This window comes from Centroberyx gerrardi, chromosome 12, assembly GCF_048128805.1.
Source record: "Centroberyx gerrardi isolate f3 chromosome 12, fCenGer3.hap1.cur.20231027, whole genome shotgun sequence".
Classification (NCBI taxonomy): Eukaryota; Metazoa; Chordata; class Actinopteri; order Beryciformes; family Berycidae; genus Centroberyx; species Centroberyx gerrardi.
The window spans coordinates 1169510-1191017 of record NC_136008.1 but is presented as its reverse complement, the minus strand read 5'-3'; the positions used below and the strand labels follow the sequence as shown (position 1 = coordinate 1191017).

The window sequence follows — 21508 nt, the reverse complement described above, 5'->3', positions numbered from 1 at the left end:
CTCTCTCTCTCTCTCTCTCTCTCTCTCTCTCTCTCTCTCATATTATTATTATTATTATTATTACACTACAGACTAGAATTGAGAATACAGAAATTTGTTTACTACAATCAGTGAGGTGAATTCATTCAATCAGTTCCAATACAATGCTTTCTGCAAAGCTCTTTATTGCAAAAACATAATATACAAAATAAATTCTGTCTATCTATCCATCTATCTATCTATCTATCTATCTATCTATCTATCTATCTATCTATCTATCTATCTATCTTTCTATCTATCTCTGTTTACAGCAGTATAGGTAATTGAAATTGTAATTTCAAGCAAAATAACCTAATAACCAAATTTCATCAACTGAGACTAAATATTTAAGTAAAATGATATAATTCAATTAAACAATGCAGGTCATTCTATAAGACAATTTCCCATGATAGACAGACATGAATAATCAGATGCAAGTAGCCTACACCAACAAAAATGAGTCTTAAAAGAATGAGCCGAGTCTGAGAAGCAAACGATCTGAAACAGTCAGACTCTTCAACTGGAAGCTGCTGACTTTTAGTTTCCAACCAAAGTGCAAAAGGTAGAAAAAGGCAGAAAGCAGAAGAGTAGCGGCTGTCGGAGAGCTGAACGCCTCCCACAGCCGCCGGACCTCTTCCTCCACCAATCAGCTTCCAGACAGATGCAGCGCTCTGAGGTGAAGCAGGATGGGACTGTCATCCCTCTCTGTCTGGATAAATAAAGCTTGAAGGGCCGTTAAGTAATTTGTCTTTTATCTCCCTCTATCAGCAACCAGTAGGAATTACAACAGCATGGACCGGTCTGTGGCTCAGTGTGCAGAGGCCTGGAACCTCTATGAACCAGTAATCCCTTAACATAACCTTATATTTTCATTAATTTACATTAATTCACCCCTTAATTCATGCAAAAACCCCCTTGAAATGAGTTAAGGCAGTTATTAATGGAGGAGTTCCCATCAAAACCTCCTTAAACTCCCCTTAATTTTTGACGCCTTACTTTCTAATTTAATGTAAAATTCAGGAGACAGTAACTTTCCCTTAATAACTCATTAATAACCTGTAAACCTGCACAAAAAGCATTAAAAAAATCGCTTAATTTCTAGAGTCTGTGAATCAACCAATGAATAAATCTCTTATAAACCCAAGATACTAAACTTACTTTATTAAAGCTATGTTATTATTAATAGATAATTAATTCATGGGGTTTGGTTTCATAGTGAACTGACAAAAACACTAAAGTGACATGTTCCCAATGTAGCAAGTAAGCTGCTAATTACAGCAGAGATGCAACAGAAACGTGTAGTGAAGAAGAAATATTTCATCACGCTGAACACTGGAATAATAAAACTGATCTGCTGCTTCTCTCTTGCTTCTTTCAGCCTTCAGAGCTGAAATGTGTTTCCGCTCTCTCCTGTTTTCAGAGTGAGTTTTTAAAGCCAGAAGTCTCAGCACATAAACAAGAGCTGGCTGAGGCATCTGTACTGATGAACAACCCTATCAACCCCGCAGATATATTATGGTCTGTTTGTGACGGGGCAGGAAAAACCTCAATTCATGCTCCTTTAAAATAATCTTCTGAAACAGAGACGATCTTCAGACGATCTTCTTCACGGCTCCTCACTGAAGCCTAGAGGGGGAAGGAGGAAGAAGAGTTAATACACAGTTAATACACAGTTAATACAGGTTAATACACAGTTAATACAGAGTTAATAACAGGTTAATACAGGTTAATACACAGATAATACACAGTTAATACAGGTTAATACACAGATAATACACAGTTAATACAGGTTAATACACAGATAATACACAGTTAATACAGGTTAATACACAGATAATACACAGTTAATACAGGTTAATACACAGATAATACACAGTTAATACAGAGAAAATAAAGATTTAATACAGAGTTAAGACAGAGTTAATAAAGATTTAATATGTTAATAAAGAGTTACAAATTTAACAGAGAGTTAAATATTTAATACAGAGTTAATAAAGATCTAATACAGTTAATACAGAGTTAGTACAGAGTTAATAAAGATTTAATAGTGTTAACATAGAGTTAATGAAGATTTAAGAGTTAATACAGAGTTAATAGAGTTAATACAGGGTTAATACTGTTAATTGATAGTTAATAGAGTTAATACAGGTTAATAGACAGTTAATACAGCAGAGTTGAGATGAGGAACAAGACAGCAGGAAAAAGGCAGGAAAACAGTAACATCGGAAACACTTTAGATTAGGGAACATATTAACTATTAATAACTCATTATTACTCATTGTTACTCATTATTAGTCATTACAAACTTCTTATTAGCACCTTATTCTGCACTATTGTATTCTACAAGTATAGTTTTCCCTCAACAGCCTCCTAATTAATGTTTATATCAGTCAGTAAGGAAGCTGTTGAACATGAATCAGGCTTTTAGTCTGCTTTGCTCAGTATGGGGTTAAAAGGTTAGTATCACATGTTATTGAGAGAAATTATTAAACTATTGAGGGAAAAGCCATAGTTAATAGTCAATATGTGTTCCCTAATCTAAAGAGTTACTGTAACATCTATTAGCAACAGGTCCGGGCCGTCCTGTAGCCAGAAACACATTCAGTCTGCAAATAGCTGCATGAGACGTGTGGTGACGCAGCGGTGGGACTGACAACTAAAACCAGCAGCAGTGGGCGGTCAGTGTGACCTGTTGCACAATCTGAGTCATCGTGACTCAATATTACAACAAAAAACATCAAAAATCCCTGTTTAGTTTCTGAGAGATGTTACATGTCAAGTGTCTGACACTTAAGCCTGAAATCCTCATGAAAAATAACAAATCTCATCCCTCATTGTTAAGTTTCGTCCTGTATCAGCGGTGGAGAGAGTACCAGAATGTCCTACTACTGTCACTTTGCTGATATTTTACTGAAGTAGAAGTAAAAGTAGCTTACTGGTGTAAAAAATCTACTTCAGTAAAAGTAAGAAGTGTGTGATTTAAAATGTCGTCAGAGTAAAAGTTCCTGAGTTCCTCTTTAGAACAGAGAACGTTGTTAGCTGTGATCTTTTCCATGTGATTCTAAAAGGAGAGAGGTCAGAGTTCAAACTAGATTCTTTTCACTGGAAACATTAGAAACGACAAAATAAAGTGCAGAAACAAAGTAAAGTCAGATTCCTCTTCTCACTGTGAATGGATCCACAGTTTGTCAGTTTCTGTTGATCCAGTTTCTGTTGATCCAGTTTCTGTTGCTGATGGAGAGACACAATCTGTTCTGTGATGGATGGATTTAAAATGGACTGAAGGACAAAGCTACTCAATTACAGTAACATGAGTAAATGTAATTAGTTACTTCCATCCTTGCTGAGGATTACCTTGGCTTAATGAGGCTAAAATCACAAGTCAGGGATCAAAAGATAGAAACTGTGCAACAGTCAAATCTGCCACCAACATTAAGGCTGCAGGTTTTAGTTGTACCAACAGTTCTGTGTACCAGGCAGAAATAATCTGATTGGTTCAGTTAAACCTCAAGGAATCATTAACTATTGATTATTTTACCCCAAAATGGATCCATTCACAACACATTTCCCAGTGTTATAAGTGTTGACTTTTCAGCAGCAGTTATTTGGAGTCTCTACGAACCAGTAGTCCCATAAAATAACCTTACATTTACATTACTACACTTATGCAAAATCCCCTTAAAATTAATCAAGGGAGTTATTAATGGAGGAGACCCCATCAAAACCTCCTTAAACTCCCCTTAATGTTTGACTCCTTACTTTCTAATTTAACGGTAATGAAAAATTCAGGGAGACAAATAATTAATAATTCATTAATAACCTGTAAACCTGCACAAAAGGCAGGAAAAATCCCTTAATTACTAGAGTCTCTGTGAATCAACCCATGAATAAATCCCTTAAAAGCCCATGATACTAACCTTACTTTATTAAAGCTGTGTTATTTTTAATGGATAATTAATGTTTATGTAATGAGAAATTAAAGACATTTCAGGGATACAATGAAGGGGTTTGTGTTGCTGCTGTGGTCAGAGTGACTCAGCTGGTTTGGACCGGCACAGGGTGGATTTTCACGCCTTTAACCTTAAATTAACTGTTTTGCTGTGTAGCGTTTTGCAAAATGGCGCATTAATGTGTGAAAAGATATCACATGACAAACATAGGTGTCATGCCGCAAGGCGGGCGCATCGTCCCACATCTCATAACGCCCCGACAGCGCGGAGCCGCCGCCGCCCGGGCGCTGCAGGACAAACCCAAACTCTCACTTCTCTATTCAGCTGAAGGGTTGAACGGGGAAACCTTTAGTCTGCAGCTGATTCAGTGGCTCGTCTTTCACAACAGAGGACCAGCATTACTCAATTACGTTTTACGATGAAGTCATTTATGTGAACAGAATGTAAGCAACACAGAGATTAGATTATATTAATGTTGAGTCATGTTTTTTTATGGTTGCATTACATTTTATATTTAGTCATTTCTGCGTCTCTCTTATCCAGAGAAACTCCTGATGAGGCCAACAGCAGAATAAGCTTCACTTCCTAGATCACCAACATTACAAGCAACCGACAGTAACGAGGTCAAGGGTCAGAGGTCACAGCGCTATGAAAAGCAATAACAGGAGCTAGAGCTGAGGCCACTGAAGACACTCGACAAAAACTACATTTCTCCTAAACTGCTGAATTTCTCAACTTTCTTATTCTACTGTTCACCTCACTATGAAGTCAGATAAATTTAAAAAATGTAAAATATAAATGCACATTAATATAATGTAATGTCAGTGCAATGAACAGCTTGATAAAAAGCCCATGTGATTTATGATTGATTTAATAGGGACACTGCATATTAATGAACATTTAAAACCAAATGTAACTGTATGCCAGATTTAGCCACCAGGCTAATTTTCATCTGTTGTCCCAGGTTAAAATACATGTCACAGTTTAATGAATATACATAAAATAATCACAATATAACCTATTAAAAAGACAGGAAGAGGGAAAAGATTTGATATAAGCATTTTGTAAAAGTGTGAGATTCTTATTGGTTGTAGTATTAAAGCCGGTTTGGAAACTGAAATTATAATTTTTTTATATACCTGGCTACTGAGCTGTAGACGACGGCCTCCTCCTCCTGATGCTGCCCACTACCTGCCGGCCTGAGAAAACACAACGACACAGTGGAAACATTTCATCAGCAAAAAGATTTCAGACTGTATATAACGGTATGTATGGTGTTCTGATAGATGCCTTTTTTGTTGTGAAATAATGATGATTTGTGGCCTCCAATAATTTATGAAGAGGAGGACACAGCACTGCCCACCTGCACCAGCAGAACCACAGCAATAAAACAAGAAGGTGCAGATACTGATAACCTTCTGATTGGAGTCTGATTATTTAACAGGTGTTCTGGGAGAGTTAACAGTCAGAAGGCCCCGTGGGATTTTCTGCCATATCCTCTGGATATGAATGTAGTGTAACTGACACTCTTTAGAACAAATTTAATTTGCATCTCATAGAGTTCAGCTTAAGAGGAACGGCAGCAGCCCAGGTCAAACCAACACACTCCTGCATCAGGCCAGTCCAGACCAGTCCCAGTCCCAGTCCAGACCAGTCCCAGTCCAGAATAGAACAGACCAGAACAGACTAGACCAGTCCCAGTCCAGCAGCAGAACATAAAGACTGTAATTTTTGTGTTTTCTGGGATTTGTGATTTTCAACTTATATATGACTGTAGGCAGCAGGATCATGCCACCCCTGCACAGTGCTGTGTGCTGTGGCAGGTCAGGGGTTAGTTACTTCCAGGTTGGCATAAACAAATAATATGCCCATAAACGAGTACCATAAATTAATACTATTATTGTTGCGGCTGTAGCCTCAGATAATCTCCTTCATAAGTAATCAAACTGAGTGTTTCATGACAGACAACCACCAGTCCTCCCACCCCACCCCCCGTCTGGGTGGGACCTCCCAAGACTTGAGACTCAGTTCGAAACCTAATACACACACACACACACACACACACACACACACACACACAGTGTTACTTAAGTCACTTTTGGGGTATTTACATAGACTTACATTCATTTCCTGGAGACTTACCCTAACCCTAACCTTAACCACTGAGCCAAAAATCAGCTTTTTACCAATTGGGGACACGGCTTTTGTCCCCAATTGCACAAGCCGTCCCCGATCAACTGGTGTTAAGACACACACACTAGTAAAACTATCTTAATACTAGTTTCCAGCTCGTCTCGCTGGTTTCGACAGCCTCCTGCGTGGCCCAGGGAGACTGTTGCAACACACTGAAGCTCGCTGACAAAGAGGAAGCTGCAGATCTGTTGTGGGAGCAAGCTGTGAGATTCTAGGGCGACACTGTGCTGATTATACTTCAGTTTAAAGATAGCATATTTGACGTTTTGTTTCTCGCCACAACACACTGAGATAAAGACAGATGCTCACTTGTAGCTGAAAAGCTCCGGTCCATACTGTGAAACCTGGGGGCGTCCTGGGGCTCAGCGGTCTGAGCTGCGTACCATTTAACCACGCCGTCCAACCCAGGACCTCTGTCACATGTCTCTCCTCACTTTCATCTGTCTAATAAAGCTAAAAAATGCCCCAAATCTAATCTTTAAAATATATGTTTGATATATGAGTTTTGTCCCAGTCTGCGGCTTCTCTCTCTGCAGAGCCTGCAGTCGTTCTGGATGAGGTGAAGCAACAATTAGCCTCTTAACTGATGGACGTTAAGACGAGGAAGTTTTTGACATTCTGAAAGCAGACTCAGTCATTTCTAACCCGTGCGGTGGATAAAAATCACAAACAGAGCGGTTGAAACATACACAGTTGCAGCAGGGAGGTGTTTGTGTTTGAACTGGACGGTGGCGTAGCTGACTTCCTCCACAGCTGGACCGGTGGCCTGTCCGCGCTCCGCTCCCTCCAGGCCGCCAGGCTTCAGGACGGTGCTGTAGATCGTATCCGAAGGCTGCAGAACCAGAGGCGGAAAGAAAGAAAGAAAGAAAGAAAGAAAGAATGAGCCATTTCTAAAGAACTAGCTACTCCCCATCTTACATCACAGCAGCAAAACCACATGACGACATGCAGACTTTTAACCAGATTTTGTGTGTGTGTGTGTGTGTGTGTGTGTGTGTGTGTGTGAGCGAGAGAGAAACAAGAGTAAGTATTCCATATTGGAGCAAGGGAAGTGATCAAGTGACACTCTCCTCACCTACTAGGGTTAGACTGATCTATCAGCCTTATATTAAACATCAGATATTTATATCTGATATAGATAGATTTGCACCTGAATTAATAAAGTGACATCTTATCTTATATCAGCCGGTCAGTATCGTCCACCTCTGATATGATGGAGGTTTCTTCCAGTTGTCGGTTAAACTCTAGTGGTCACTTCTCTATGGACCAGTAATCCCTTAAAATAACCTTACATTTACATTAATTCACCCCTTAATTCATGCAAAATCCCCTTAAAATTAAATAAGGGAGTTATTAATGGAGGAGACCCCATCAAAATCTCCTTAAACACCCCTTAATGTTTGACTGCTAACTTTAGAATTTATTGTGAGGAACTTTCCATTAATAACTCATTAATAACCTGTAAACCTGCACAAAAGGCATGAAAAATCCCTTAATTACTAGTGTCTCCGCGAACCAACCCATGAATAAATCCCTTATAAATCCATGATACTAACCTTACTTTATTAAAGCTATGTTGTTTTTTAGGGATAATTAATGTTGATGTAATGAGAAATTAAAGACATTTCAGGGATAAAATGAAGGGGTTTGGATTTGTAGTGATGGTGTTTGCACTAAACTGTCACACCTTTCAAAATCTCACCTGAAAGAGTTTTTTTTTTAAAAAGTACCGAGCTAGATGGAGAACTGATGGAGGGCGGGGCAGCAAAAATGACGGTTAAATATTTTGTGTAGCTCCAGTTTAAATAGCAGCATGATGAACTGACTCACCTTCTGCACCGTCACACCGTCTCTCTGCTGCTTATCTGCTGCTGCTTGTTTCCTTCAAAGACAACAACAATATTAATAATAATGCAGAAAAAAGCAAGAAATAGTAAAGTACATACATTAAAGAAGGAGATTTAAAAAAATGGGGAAAATGAGATCTGAATGTTAAATGTAGAAACAACACCAGATTAAAAAAGTGGGCAAAATCAAAACCATTCCATGAAAGCAAGTCAGGTCTCAGGCAGAGAGACGGTCCTAAACCTGGAAGGACAACATCTCTGTCAAAGTGCCCTTGAGCAAGACACTGAACCCTGACATCCTCCTGGTTTCCCCCTGCCCGCTGACCTCTGACCCCTCTGGTGAAACGGAGCAGAAGTTGATGTCATTCCCATCAACCCTCTGGTCGACCCTCCCCTCTCTCTTCATCTCAGCAATCTAAAAAGCATATGGCTTCGATTTTGAAATATGTCGTAGGAAGCATCAACACATCTCGTTTGGCTTAATTTCACAAAAATCCATTCAATATTATTTACATGAACAACAAAATTAGTTACCGAACTACACTACCCAGCATGCTTTTAGCTAGTTGGAATGTTCCATCTTCCAGGAACAAGCTCCGGTAGCTAGCTAGCTAGCTGCAGCTTCACAGCTCCAGAGACAAAATGTCCTCAGTTCCTCATGAGGCTGAACTCAGACTTTAGTGGATCCAGACTGCATCTGAACAGCTGAAAACCTGCTGAGACGGTCTGCTGCTGCTGGAGGATCAGCTGCTCCAGCTGCTTCATGTTGGAGTTCTGCATCCAGACAAAGTCTGTTCTGGAAGTTTGCAAATCATCTAAAACCATATGCTGCGTAGTTTGCTGAGAGGTGAATCTCAACACCATATGTTGCTTTGTTTAGTTGCAGAAGACATGCTACTTTGCCGTAAATGGAAAATCACGTTAGCCACTTAGCCGCTAGTCAACCACAGGAAGGCTTCGGCCTGCACTTCTGCTTCTGCTCTGTGTGGACGTGTGTGTCCGTCTCAGAGGGAACTGAAGACCTCTAAACTCCAACAAAATCAGAACACTTCTAAGGACTGAATTTTCAATAATTTTGAAACATTAAAGGCATAGAGTAGGATTTTGCTGCTTGTGGCTTGTAAACACAACTTTCAAAGTTGACCCCTCCTCCCTGCGGTTGCCAGAACTGTAAAAACCTGTAAAAAAAGAACAGCGAGGCAAAACACCAAGCAGACAAGACTCGTTCCAAAACGAGAGTGAATCTGGTGTTTGCTTTCACCCGTTGGAGAATATTTAAGTAGAGGATGGGATGAAGAGCGGCGCGGAGTTGGCCTGTTTTCTGTTGGACAGGTAGCTGCCGGTTAGCTTAGCTGCAGCTTTTCTACTACAGCGAAGCTAGCTGCCAGCTCATGATACACACTAGCTCTGACCAGGTGCTCTGTTTTAGAGTTTGAGACCGTTACCGCTGCCTTTTAGATATAAAACGACTCAGCAGTGGTTTTGGTTGCAGCCGGACACACCTGCCGCAAAAGGTTGATGCGCAGAAACCTCCCGAACATTAAAAAAAATTGAAAACCAGGCAGAAGTCAGGCTCTCTGCACACACACTGTCACACACTACCAATGAGCCATAAGTAATGATTGAGTAGGATCATTTTTGGATGAGTTAATGCTATTTCAAAGGGGAAAATCCTGCTCAGTATGCCTTTAATGATGAAATTGAAGTAAACTTGTTTATATGTGGCATTTTGGAATAAAACGCTTCAAATGTTGTATCTAGCAATGCTGTATTTAGTAATGAGAAGCAAAAAGCAAGACCGATTTGTACTTTGTTTTAGTGAGTGAAAGTCACCTTTTGATGATGATGAACACCAATATGAGAGTGAGCACAGCGAGCACAGCGAGCACGACACCTACACCAACAATCAGCAGGAGGTCATGTGTCGCTGTTGCTGTAAAACAGTAAAACAGACTTTTATAAGACAGGATATATAAACTGTTGGATTGTGCAACTTTGCAATAACACTGACACTCTGCACTGAGCAGACCAAACATCAGGAAGAGCTCTCTGCATGAAACAGACCGACCAGATGAATTTTATTTTTATTTATTTAGTTATCTGCCATATTCTTCCTTGTTTCAACTTTGTGGAGTGATCTGCCTTATTACATACTGACACTTGTTTCTAGAAAATTCCTGGAACTAGTGAAACTGCATTGGAAACAAATGGAATTAACTCACACCATCGGCAGAAAATAAGATCTTAAGATGCAATATGCAAGCAGGTTAGGTCTGGGCGATATGGTTATCATAAGGATTTTTTTTATATCAATATATATCACAACGGCTCACATGCAAAATCACATATTCATCCCATTGAACCGAATGGCAATGTTAGGTGTGATGTCAAACAAAACTGAATTTTTCAAACAAATTGATTTCGCCAGATAAATTCACTTCAGTGATGGAGAGATGGAGATGAAGGTTGTACTGGGAAGCTCCCAGTATAAATGTGAAGCAGGGTGGAGCTGGAAAAGAGCTTACAGGCTCACTCAGAACCTTAATGATTAATAAAGCTGAATTAATAGAAAAATGAATGAACAAACCTCCATCACCCTCCACATACAGGCTGTACAGGTCGGAGCGGGTTTTCTCGTTGATCTTCAAAGCGCAGGAGTAATTCCCAGAGTCGGCCGCGGTCAGAGGGTTGAGCTGAAGGGCGGGGCCGGTGTCAGAGAGGGCGTGGCCATTTCTGTACCAGGTGACGTTCAATTGGTGGAAAGAACAGATTGCAGTGCAGTTCAGTGTGACTCTGCCGCCCGCTCTCACCACTGTCTCACTACTGGAGCTGGAGATCCTCATTGGAGTGCCATCTACAATTAATTTTCATTTTCCTTATTTTTCATTTTACAACGCATGGTTTCTGAGCCAAGCAATTTGACTTGTTGCAACTGATAATTTGCATTAAAATTAGTTTTGCTTCTTCAATTTTACAGCATGGAGCTTCGTCAAAAAAAGTGTGATACAAATACAATTATTGGTAGTAGTACAGTAGTAGTAGTAATAGTAGCAACAGTTGCAAGTAGTAGTAGCAGAAAAAGAAGTAATAGTAGTATTTGCATTAGTATTAATATTAGTATTGTTATTATTTTTAGTAGTAGTTGTAATATTAATATTAGTATTAAAATGAAAGAGGTAAGGTATAAGAAAATAGATTCTTAATCTCAATGGGTCTAACCAGGTTAAATAAAAGTTAAGTAAAATAAAACATTAAAAAGTATTAGTATTAATATTAATATTAGTCTCAGCATTAGCATAATATGATGCCCTTACCAATGACTGTGACATTCACTCCTGGTAGCCCAGCAAAGTGTCCTTTGCTGTTATCTGCTTCCATTCTGAAGTGGTGAGACTTTGAGTCTCTTAATTTTATATCCATAATCTGCAAAGTGCAGTTTCCTCTGAGGTCTCCCAGATATCGGTAGCGGGGGTTGTTGCGTGTAGAGTTGCTGTCGTACACTGATGGAGTGGAGCCATGGCAAATCGTATGGTTCTGACACCAGACAACCCTCACTATCCTCAGCAAAACTCTTCTACCCTGCTGCTCAAACTCCTTCCTGGGTGTGAAGGAGCAGGGGATGGTTACAGTCGATCCTTTCACAGCACAAATAGGATCTGGATATTTTACACTTTGACCCAGAGCGCCTGGAAGAAAGAGCAAAACGTTGAATTAGCAGAGTTTCTGGACGACACTGCAGCCCTGGACTCGTTCTGGGTGACACAGAGGTCAAATTCCTTCTTTACTCAGATGACCTGTTGTTTCTGTCCCTAACATCACCAGGACTTCAGCAGCTCCTGGATCAGCTTTGGCTATTCGGTAACAACTGGGAGCTCCAAGTCAATTTTGAAAAAACGAAAATAATGATTTTCCAAAAGAAAGCCTAAACTAATTATATATAGGTCCAATATCGCTGAACTTCTTTTAAACACAACATGGTGGAAAACTTCATCAGAATCACTTTATTCACACCAAGGCCAATAAATGTGCAAGCAGCAGTGTTGGTGGCATCAGAACAGAGAAAAACTGACAACTAACATGGTACAGGGATAAAATTAGATAAGATTATATAAAATTGATTATTGATCAGTGTGTTGAAATTGGGTCACTACAGCAGCAAATATTAATATACACAACCAATAGTTTCAACACTACAACATGATAACTAGAAATGTATGAATGGAAGTATGAAAAGCATGGATTACAGTATTAAGAGGGTGTGCAAAATAGCAGTGGCAGACAAGAAATAACAAAAAATATGTACTATTTTAGAACACAACACAAGATATTACATTTGTGCAGTATGAAATAAGTAAACAAAATATTAATATATATAGGCTTAATATATAAGAAATGAGAGGAAAATGAGAATATGAAGGAAAACACAGATTACTTCATACAGGATATGGATAAATGTGCAACACGTACAAGGAGCTCAACAGTAGAAAAAGCTTCAATTTTACAGTAGCTATCATTACAAGTAACCAATGATGAGGAAGTCAAGCACCAGAAAACAGATAGATTAAAATATTGTATTTGTTATGATTTGTTATTGTATTTTGGGATATTCAGATATTTTTAACAGTATAAATGAAGACTTAGCTAAAGAGAGGATTTTAGAGACCTGGTCTGACAGTTTATACAAAACTCAAAACACCAACAACAGGAACATGCTGCACTCTTACCAGCCAGAAGTAGCACAAAGCCCCAGGGAATCTTTTTGGCCCAAACCTCCATCCTTACTCTCGTCTGTGTCTCTTAACCTGTTCACTCTTCTTCTGCTGCTTTTAAACGGTGTGAAACCGAACAGCAGCGGTGTGTAAGAGACTAACTGACTGTGTTACTGACTGGCTGAGTGACAGATGATGAAATCGTGAAGGAAATGTCCTGTGGTCACTTTCTGACTTCCTTCTGTCTTTTTTTTTTCCGAGAACTGTTTCCTTGCACATTATCTGCAAACTAGATAAAAGCTTCCAAATCTGGTTATTTCCATTAACTTTTACTACTAGTCCAAACACAATCAATATGAATGCAGACAGTTTAGTTAAAGGGTAACTTCAGTATTTTTCAACCTGGACCCTATTTTCCCAACTTTTTGTGTGTAAGTAACTAATGGGGACAACAATTTTTGACTGTAAAAAATCTGTATGACTTCCACGGTGGAAGTCATACAGATTGTCTAAATAAATAAGTATAATAGGCTAAATAAATATATAATTATATATAGATTATAATAGGAGATTGACTTGTACACAATAACAAACAGACCGGATCAAGCGAAAGGTAAAGAAAAACGTTTCATTTCTCTGTAGGGTCCTTTCCATAATGCTGTCAGACACTTATAATAACACTCTGAGCCTGTCAGTAAAACAAGAACTTTTAGTGGACGTACATTGACGGTGAGATTTGCCCCGTCGGATTACATCGCAGCTCGTTTCGCGGCTGCCGGCTGAAGCGATCTCGCTCAATACTGGACCAATTTCAAAAAATGTTGTTCCCTTTAGTCACTTAGACACAAAAAGATGGGAAAATAGGGTCCAGGTTGAAAAATACCGAAGTTACCCTTTAAGCTTGCATACATTATGAAGATACAGCACATCTTGCTTTTTATCTGCAACACCAACATTCACCAATCCACAAGATGTGATGTAACTATCCTTTATCCCAAACTACCCTGTATCTACACATCAATAGATGCAATAAGTAATAATCCAGTATGAATCCTTAATCCATATATGTTCATGGCGGGCGGTTGGCTGAGTGACGCTGAGCTCCGGTCACAGCTCCAGTATAAATAACAGCATGATGAACTGAGCGGCTCCTGACTCACCTTCTGCACCGTCACACGTCTCTCTGCTGCTTATCTGCTGCTTGTTTCAATAATAATAATAATAATGTAGAAAAAACGCAAGGAATATTAAAGTACATACATTAAAGAAGGAGATGAAAAATGGAGAAAATGATCTAAATGTTAAATGTAATTTAGAAACAATACCAGATTTTTTAAAAAGTGGGCAATCAAAACAAAATACATAAAAGCAAGTCTATGAAACAACATTCAAAGAAGTGATTTAAAAGATTATAGAGTTCCCCAGTTTAGGGGCCCTGATGGTAAAAATCACCTTCAGTCTGAGTGGAGACAGAAGGGCCGGCTGGCTGGTAGGGCTTCAGCCCTGTCTGTGCATCATTTTTAACCATCAGTATATCATTGTCAGATTTCCAGTGCTACGCTGGTATAATCAGGGTAAACAAATAAGAGTACGTTGAAGCCAACCGGTCTCCTGCCAGAAACTCTTTCAGCTTTATCTCCGTCTGCTCTGGAAGAACAGAACCTCTTCCTGTTTTGTGCCGTAAAGCGATCCAGCAGATTTCCCTCCAGATCCACCAGGTGGAGAAACTATGGAGGATGCAGAGTAGAGGCTGATAGAGGATGCCAGTCTGCTGTTTATGAAAATTATACTAATGTCTCCAAATTAATGTGGTAATGATTTACTGATGTTAAAATTATACACTTAGCATCTTTAAATCCAGATGTAAATCTGTTGCAAATGAAAAACTGCATGTTATAGCACCACCATCTGGCTGCTTGGATGAATTTATTTTTGCTTCAGTAATGAAGGAGATTTGAAACCAATTTTTCAAATCTGATTTCTCTGTCATGAAGCATTTAGGAATCATGCCTCCCTTCATGTTTGTCTAACTTCAGCATCAACATTGTTAGTGTGTTAAGACCAAACAGTTATGAGTGTCACAAATCTGTGAAAGTGGCAGTTCAGTCACACTTGTGTAAAATGTGGAGTCAACTTTATAGGACAAATTTAAAAGAAAACTGTTGCTATTGTAAGGTTCGCCTGATGATGGCGCTGTGGAGCGTTCTGTCACAGCAAATCTGTTTCTGAAGCTCGGTTGCTCTAACATCTCGTTTAGGAGTTTTGTGTCTTTCCTATCAACTTCATTTGTGCCGCGTGGCCAAACGGTTTGGATTATCAAAACTCTGGTGATAGCCGTAATCTAAGAAGTCCATATATGCTGTGTGCAAAAAAAAATTGATATTGGATCAATTTTGCGGGAGAAATAGCGAAAAATAGGTTTTGCATAAAATTCAAAATAGTGGAAAAACTATCATTGTGGAAATGAAAAGCCATATGTGCGATGGATTCAGCCTGAGCCAAGGAATTAGAGGAAAAACTAAAGGCAAGGCAAACTTTATTTATATATTACATCTCATAAACAAGGCAAACTCAATGTGCTTCATGTAAAACACAAAAAAATACATTTACCTAGTAAAATTACATTAAAAAAAATTAAGAAAGAAAGAAAGATAAAATAGGTGGGGATAATAACTTAAAATAGAAATATTATTTTATTGTGCTGTATACCAGTATAGGAACAAACCTCTGTACATATACAATGTACCATATTCCACCATAAAAATGACCCCAGGGTCATACTGACAGGAACAACATCTCTGTAAATATTGAAATATTATAAATTGATTCTAAACTTTCAGGAGTTATTGACAGAGACATAAAGTTGCTTGTTATAGCGCCACCATCTGGTGGATCTGTGTAAACCTTGTTGCCTGAGTAGTGGGGGAGATTTGAAACCTATAATATAATATAATATAATATAATATAATACCCTATCCACCAAACCTGGTTGCTGTAGGACTCACTGTCTCCAAGCTACAGGTGGTTTTAGGGCAGAAAAAGAAGAATATGAGCAAAAACAACATTTACAGTAATAATACAATTTTGATCCAAAGGATTCTATTGATATACATTTTCTCTACATACTTACTGCAGTTTCAAGGCAATTTACTAGTGTGAATGTAAGTGTGTGTATTTGTGTGTGCTTCAGTACTGTAGAGCATCTGGGTTGCTGTGTATTGAACCCGGACCCTCCACAGCAGACCGAGGCCCTGATTCACTCAGCATCAGCGCACGCAAACCTCTGCAAAGAGAGAAGACTGCGGTAGTGCTCCCTAGATAGGTGTTTTGCATGTAATTATTGTGCAAATATCAATGACTTGTGGGTTTGGTCGTGTATATTAGGCTTTGCGATCAATTCACCAAACATCTCGCAGTATGTACCTCTGTAGGAAACGTAGCGCAGCAAAAAAAAAACTTTGAAAAGTTGCTTTTAGTTGTGCCATGTGTGTTAAACCGGCTTCTCTTCGGGTCAGATTGACTTTCACTATGGTGTCTGTTATTTATACTAGACACATTGTTGCCTTCAGATTAGGTAAATTAGAGAGAGGATTTTGATTGATGAAATTTGAGGGATTCAATTTCATGCACATTTTTCAAGCGCTGCACAATTAAACACACCTCATCCAATCTGGGCACTTTGTTTACATCTTGCAATATTGTGCAATTTGCAGGCACAATAACATATTGTAGGGTTTTTTGCATGATCACTTGATTTGCATAAATATGTTAGTAAATAGGAGGCAGTAGCTGTATGTGTAGGTACAGTATGTGAACTGGTCTTGCTTGTTGGCAGCCAACCATCCACAATAAGGTCCATCAGAGGCCGTCCACTGTGAGACTGCTCGGCTCATTTTATCTTCATCCTGAAAAACATAACACATAAAAAGACCAACTTTAATGACCATTGTAAATCAGTTTGGTCTATTCATGGGTGTGAGTTAGCAATGCTGTGTTCAATAAAGAATACAGGTAGAGACAGAAGCAGAAAGCCAGACTGATTTGCACTTTGTGAGTGAAAGCACCTTTTGATGATGATGAATACAGCCGACGTGAGAGCGATCGCAGCCAGCAGGAAAACTACCAACCGGCCAACAATCAGCAGGACGTTATTTGTGGTTTCTGTAAAACAGATTAGACTTTTATGAGACAGGATATATAAACTGTTGGATTGTGCAACTTGTGTCAATAACACTGAAACTCTCTCTGCACTGAGCAGACAAAACATCAGGAAGAGCTCTCTCTATGAAACAGACCGACCAGGGTTTCGTTTGAATTATGGGTATTCCCCAATACCCATAATTCTTAGAGGTAAAGAGTGTTTTTGAGTGTGATCCTACGAAGGTTCGTTCATTATGGTGAAGTACTTTCGTAATAGATTCTGGGTAACAAAACAGTAACAACTACATCCGTCTTCTCAAGTAAAAAAATGGAAGTTCTATTTAAGGGAAAGGGCCGATAAGCCAGTGTCTCTAAAGTATTACGTAGTAATTATTCAGTAATGATTGCACAATTTACTACATTAATGTAGTACTGTTATCATACTAATAATTACTTGTTATCACCGAAATTACCTGCATTTAACAGAGAAATTACACATTCTAATTACAAATACTCGTTATTACCAGAAATTACCAGTTATTTTATAATTTCTATGAGATTAAGTAGTTATTACCCTGTCATTTGTGTACAGTAATGTAAAGTGCTACCTATGGTCTGACTAGAGCAGGTGGTGTTTTTTGCGCTGCAGTGTGCTTTTATGAATCGCTTTCACAATATGCAAATAATCAAGGGGTGGGAGTCCGGGGAAAACGTTAACGCTAATAATGAGCCGGTATTTCATGTTTATGAATGAGAAAACACCGTACTGTGACGTGTCTGCCCCGAACGGCACGCCACACCTGCCGGTAAGTTTGAAGAAAAAGCCCCGTCGCTTTCCTGTGGAAGCCGTCAGACCTCAGTGTCCAGAACCAGAGTACTGCTAAAAATATCCATCTGAACAAGTCATCTCATCTAGTGTCGAGTCTTACGATCTTTTTCAGAGAGTGATCTGCCTTATTCTTCAACATACTGACACTTGATTCTAGAAAAATCACTGGAGACAAATGGGTTTGACTCTACTGGTAGAATTTTTCACTTGTTTCTTGTTTTAAGGAAAATTAAAACAAGAAAAGAAATATTGTAGATGGTTACAAGTGAAAGCTCTGATCCCTCACTGATTACTTCAGTGATGAAGGAGAGATGGAGATGAAGGTGAATCAGGGTGGAGCTGGAAAAGAGCATGCAGGCTCGCTCAAAACTTCAACTCAAAACTTATGAAATAGAAAAAATTAAATAAAATAATTAAATATTAAATGAACAAACCTCCATCACCCTCCACATACAGGCTGTACAGGTTGGAGCGGGTTTTCTCGTTGATCTTCAAAGCGCAGGAGTAATTCCCAGAGTCGGCCGCGGTCAGAGGGTTGAGCTGAAGGGCGGGGCCGGTGTCGGAGAGGGCGTGGCCATTTCTGTACCAGGTGACGTCCAATTGGTGGAAAGAACAGATTGCAGCGCAGTTCAGTGTGACTCCGCCGCCCGCTCTCACCACTGTCTCACTACTGGAGCTGGAGATCCTCATTGGAAAGCCATCTACAATTAATTTTAACAACATATTTTTATAATATTTTTACAACGCATGGTTTTTGATCCTGATTGGTCAAGGACCTGTTAAGACTGTTAGTACCCATTAAAATACTTAATGATGTATGTTTTGCTCCTTTGACTTAACACTTCATTTTAACAGCTTTGTGAATTAAAGTGCTATATAAATATATTTATTATTAGTAGTAATAGTAGTAGTAGCAGTGGTAGTAGCAGAAAAAGAAGTAGTAGTAGCAGTATTAGTGGTAATAGTGTTTGCATTATTATTATTATTATTATTATTTGTAGCAGTAATATTAGTATTGAAAATTAAAGAGATATGTATAAGAAAATTAATGTCAGTAGGACAAACCTGGTTACATAAAGGTTAAGTAAAATAATGTATTAGTATCAATGTTAATATATTTTTTTTAAACTCTGGATGCAGAACAAATTTACCCTTGAGGGACAATAATAATAATAATAAATAATTTAATTGAAACTTGAAAATTAGTCTCAGCATTAGCATAATATGATGCCCTTACCAATGACTGTGACATTCACTCCTGGTAGCCCAACAAAGTGTCCTCTGCTGTTATCTGCTTCCATTCTGAAGTGGTGAGACTTTGAGTCTGTTAATTGTATATTCATAATCTGCAAAGTGCAGTTTCCTCTGAGGTCTCCCAGATATCGGTAGCGGGGGTTGTTGCGTGTAGAGTTGCTGTCGTACACTGATGGAGTGGAGCCATGGCAAATCGTATGGTTCTGACACCAGACAACCCTCACTATCCTCAGCAAAACTCTTCTACCCTGCTGCTCAAACTCCTTCCTGGGTGTGAAGGAGCAGGGGATGGTTACAGTCGATCCTTTCACAGCACAAATAGGATCTGGATATTTTACACTTTGACCCAGAGCGCCTGGAAGAAAGAGCAGAACGTTGATAGTTGACACTGGAACAAAGTACTCAAAAGAAGAGGAAAGTGAAGAAGGACTTTGGTTTAAACACGTTGGAAAACTGAATCAGAATCATTTTATTCACACACCAAGTCCGATAAACGTGCAGGCGGTAGTCGTGGTGGCACACATGGTACAGGGATACAATTAAATTATATACAACTTGATCACTGTTGAAATTGGGTTGTTGCAGCAGCAAATATTAATAATACACAACCAATAGTTTCAATACTACAACATGATAACTAGAAATACATGAATGGAAATATGAAAAGCATGGATTACAGTATTAAGAGGGTGTGCAAAATAGTAGCAGTAGTAGCTGTTGAACTAACCCTAACAAGAAAAAATAATGAAAAATATGCATTATTTTCGAACATAGCACAAGACATGAAATATGTGCAGTCTGAAATAAGTCAAAAATTATAAAATATAGGCTTAATATATGAGAAATGAGGAAAATGAGAATACAAAGGAAAACACTATGTGAGATTACAGTATTTATACAGGATGTGGATAAATGTGTTCAGGAGAGACAGTGCAAGGTTCAACAGAAGAAAAAGCTTCAATTCTTCCATAACCATCATTACAAGTAACCAATAGTGAGGAAGTCAGGCACCAGAAAACAGATATAGATAAAATATTGTATTTGTTATGATTTGTTATTGTATTTTGGGATATTCAGATATTTTTAACAGTATAAATGAAAACTTAGCTAAAGAGAGGATTTTAGAGACCTGGTCTGACAGTTTATACAAAACTCAAAACACCAACAACAGGAACATGCTGTACTCTTACCAGCCAGAAGTAGCACAAAGCCCCAGGGAATCTTTTTGGCCCAAACCTCCATCCTTACTCTCGTCTGTGTCTTTTAACCTGCTCACTCTTCTTCTCCTGCTTTTAAACGGTGTGAAACCGAACAGCAGCGGTGTGTAAGAGGTGAATACTGTGTAATGCTGTGTGACTGACAGATGAAGGAAATGTCGTCACTTTCTTACTTCCTCCTTTCTTAACATTACTGTTACTTCCCTTAACTTTTACCACTAAACTAAACACAGTGAATATGAATACAAGCAGTTTGGTGAAGCTTGCATACATTAAGACATACTGTATCTCGCTCTGAATACTGATCAGAACTATACTCACCCGTATCTCCATGGAAAACTCCCCCCTAAAACACTTTGGGCTCTATTTTTCCGTGACGGTGCATGGTGGGCGGCGGGGCTTTTTCTCACCTGTGCCGGCTGGTATTTTGGTGACTCGCTGTGAACTCGACTGTGCAGCGGGTGGAGTGTCAGCAACGATCCAGCAGCTCAGCTCAATTTTGGTGTCAAAGCTTACGGGGATTTTCAGTCTTACTATTTTCACAAATGCGGCTGTGGTGTGAATGATTGTCATCCCGCATAGAGGTGTCATGATGCGCCGTGACGCCCACAGGGAGGACCGAGGAGGCAGAGCTTCCTGTCAGGTTTGTAGTTAGGACCCAAAAGTGGAACACACCAGGCAGAGGCAGGGGTAAAAGTTCAAGGATCTTTACTGAGCCGAAAACCAAAGTCCAAATCCGAGTCAGAACCAGATAATCCAAACGATCCAGGCAACAGTACAGAAACAGTGAGCTGAGACAGAATCCAGTAGGCAGGCAAAAGGTCATAACAAGTTACGGGCTACAGGAAACCAGGAAACACTGGAACAAACTGGCAAAGACTGACTGACAACACAAGGTATATATACACCATCTAGCTAACGATAAGCGGAGACAGGTGTGCTTTGATGGACTGGCAGAAGATTGGCTGGTAGATGATGCAGAGGAGGCGGAGACAAGGTGGAACAGGTAAGAGCAGGAAACAGGTAAACCAATCATTGGAGCTGAAGCAGGAGGGGCCGGATGTATGGGAACTGGACACAGACACACAGAGCAGAAAACAAGACACAAACACAAAATGAACTGAATATGCATAATGAGAAAATCAATGGACCTCGGCTGGATTCCTGACACTTCCTCTATAGAGGTCAGGGGCCGGCTGGTGGATGAACCCCTCCCAAGCCAAACTCCCTGCAGTTTCCCACCAACTTCCTTCTGGCTCTTCGCCTAATATCACCAAAATGTTTCCTGCACTGGGCAACAGTTCTCCTAGAACCAGAGCAACACGGTAACCAAATGTGTTTTCTCCTCCCA

The 21508-nt window shown here is 39.3% G+C and overlaps 1 protein-coding gene across 1 annotated transcript; it reads right to left on the bottom strand.

The window, feature by feature from the left end:
- Window positions 1-1225: 1225 nt before the first annotated feature.
- Window positions 1226-20265, bottom strand: LOC139921360 (CD276 antigen-like). Its single transcript, XM_078287045.1, has 10 exons — window positions 20131-20265; window positions 18924-19295; window positions 18121-18387; window positions 11323-11694; window positions 10596-10862; window positions 9842-9941; window positions 7992-8043; window positions 6851-6993; window positions 5108-5167; window positions 1226-1644 (listed from the first exon to the last, which is right to left on the bottom strand). The coding sequence occupies exons 1-10, from the start codon at window positions 20180-20182 to the stop codon at window positions 1635-1637; spliced, it is 1695 nt and encodes a 564-aa protein (XP_078143171.1). The 5' UTR covers window positions 20183-20265; the 3' UTR covers window positions 1226-1634.
- Between the last annotated feature and the right edge of the window lie 1243 nt (window positions 20266-21508).

What these genes read in the sequence shown, in the direction of transcription:
- LOC139921360 (XM_078287045.1), bottom strand. Translation starts at nt 20,182, where the DNA reads ATGGAGGTTTGGGCCAAAAAGATTCCCTGGGGCTTTGTGCTACTTCTG. An exon ending in GTATGTGGAGGGTGATGGAG is followed by an intron (nt 11,695 to 18,120) that starts GTTTGTTCATTT and finishes TCTTTCTTCCAG; the next exon opens with GCGCTCTGGGTCAAAGTGTA. An exon ending in CACCTCCCTGCTGCAACTGT is followed by an intron (nt 5,168 to 6,850) that starts GTATGTTTCAAC and finishes GTGTTTTCTCAG; the next exon opens with GCCGGCAGGTAGTGGGCAGC.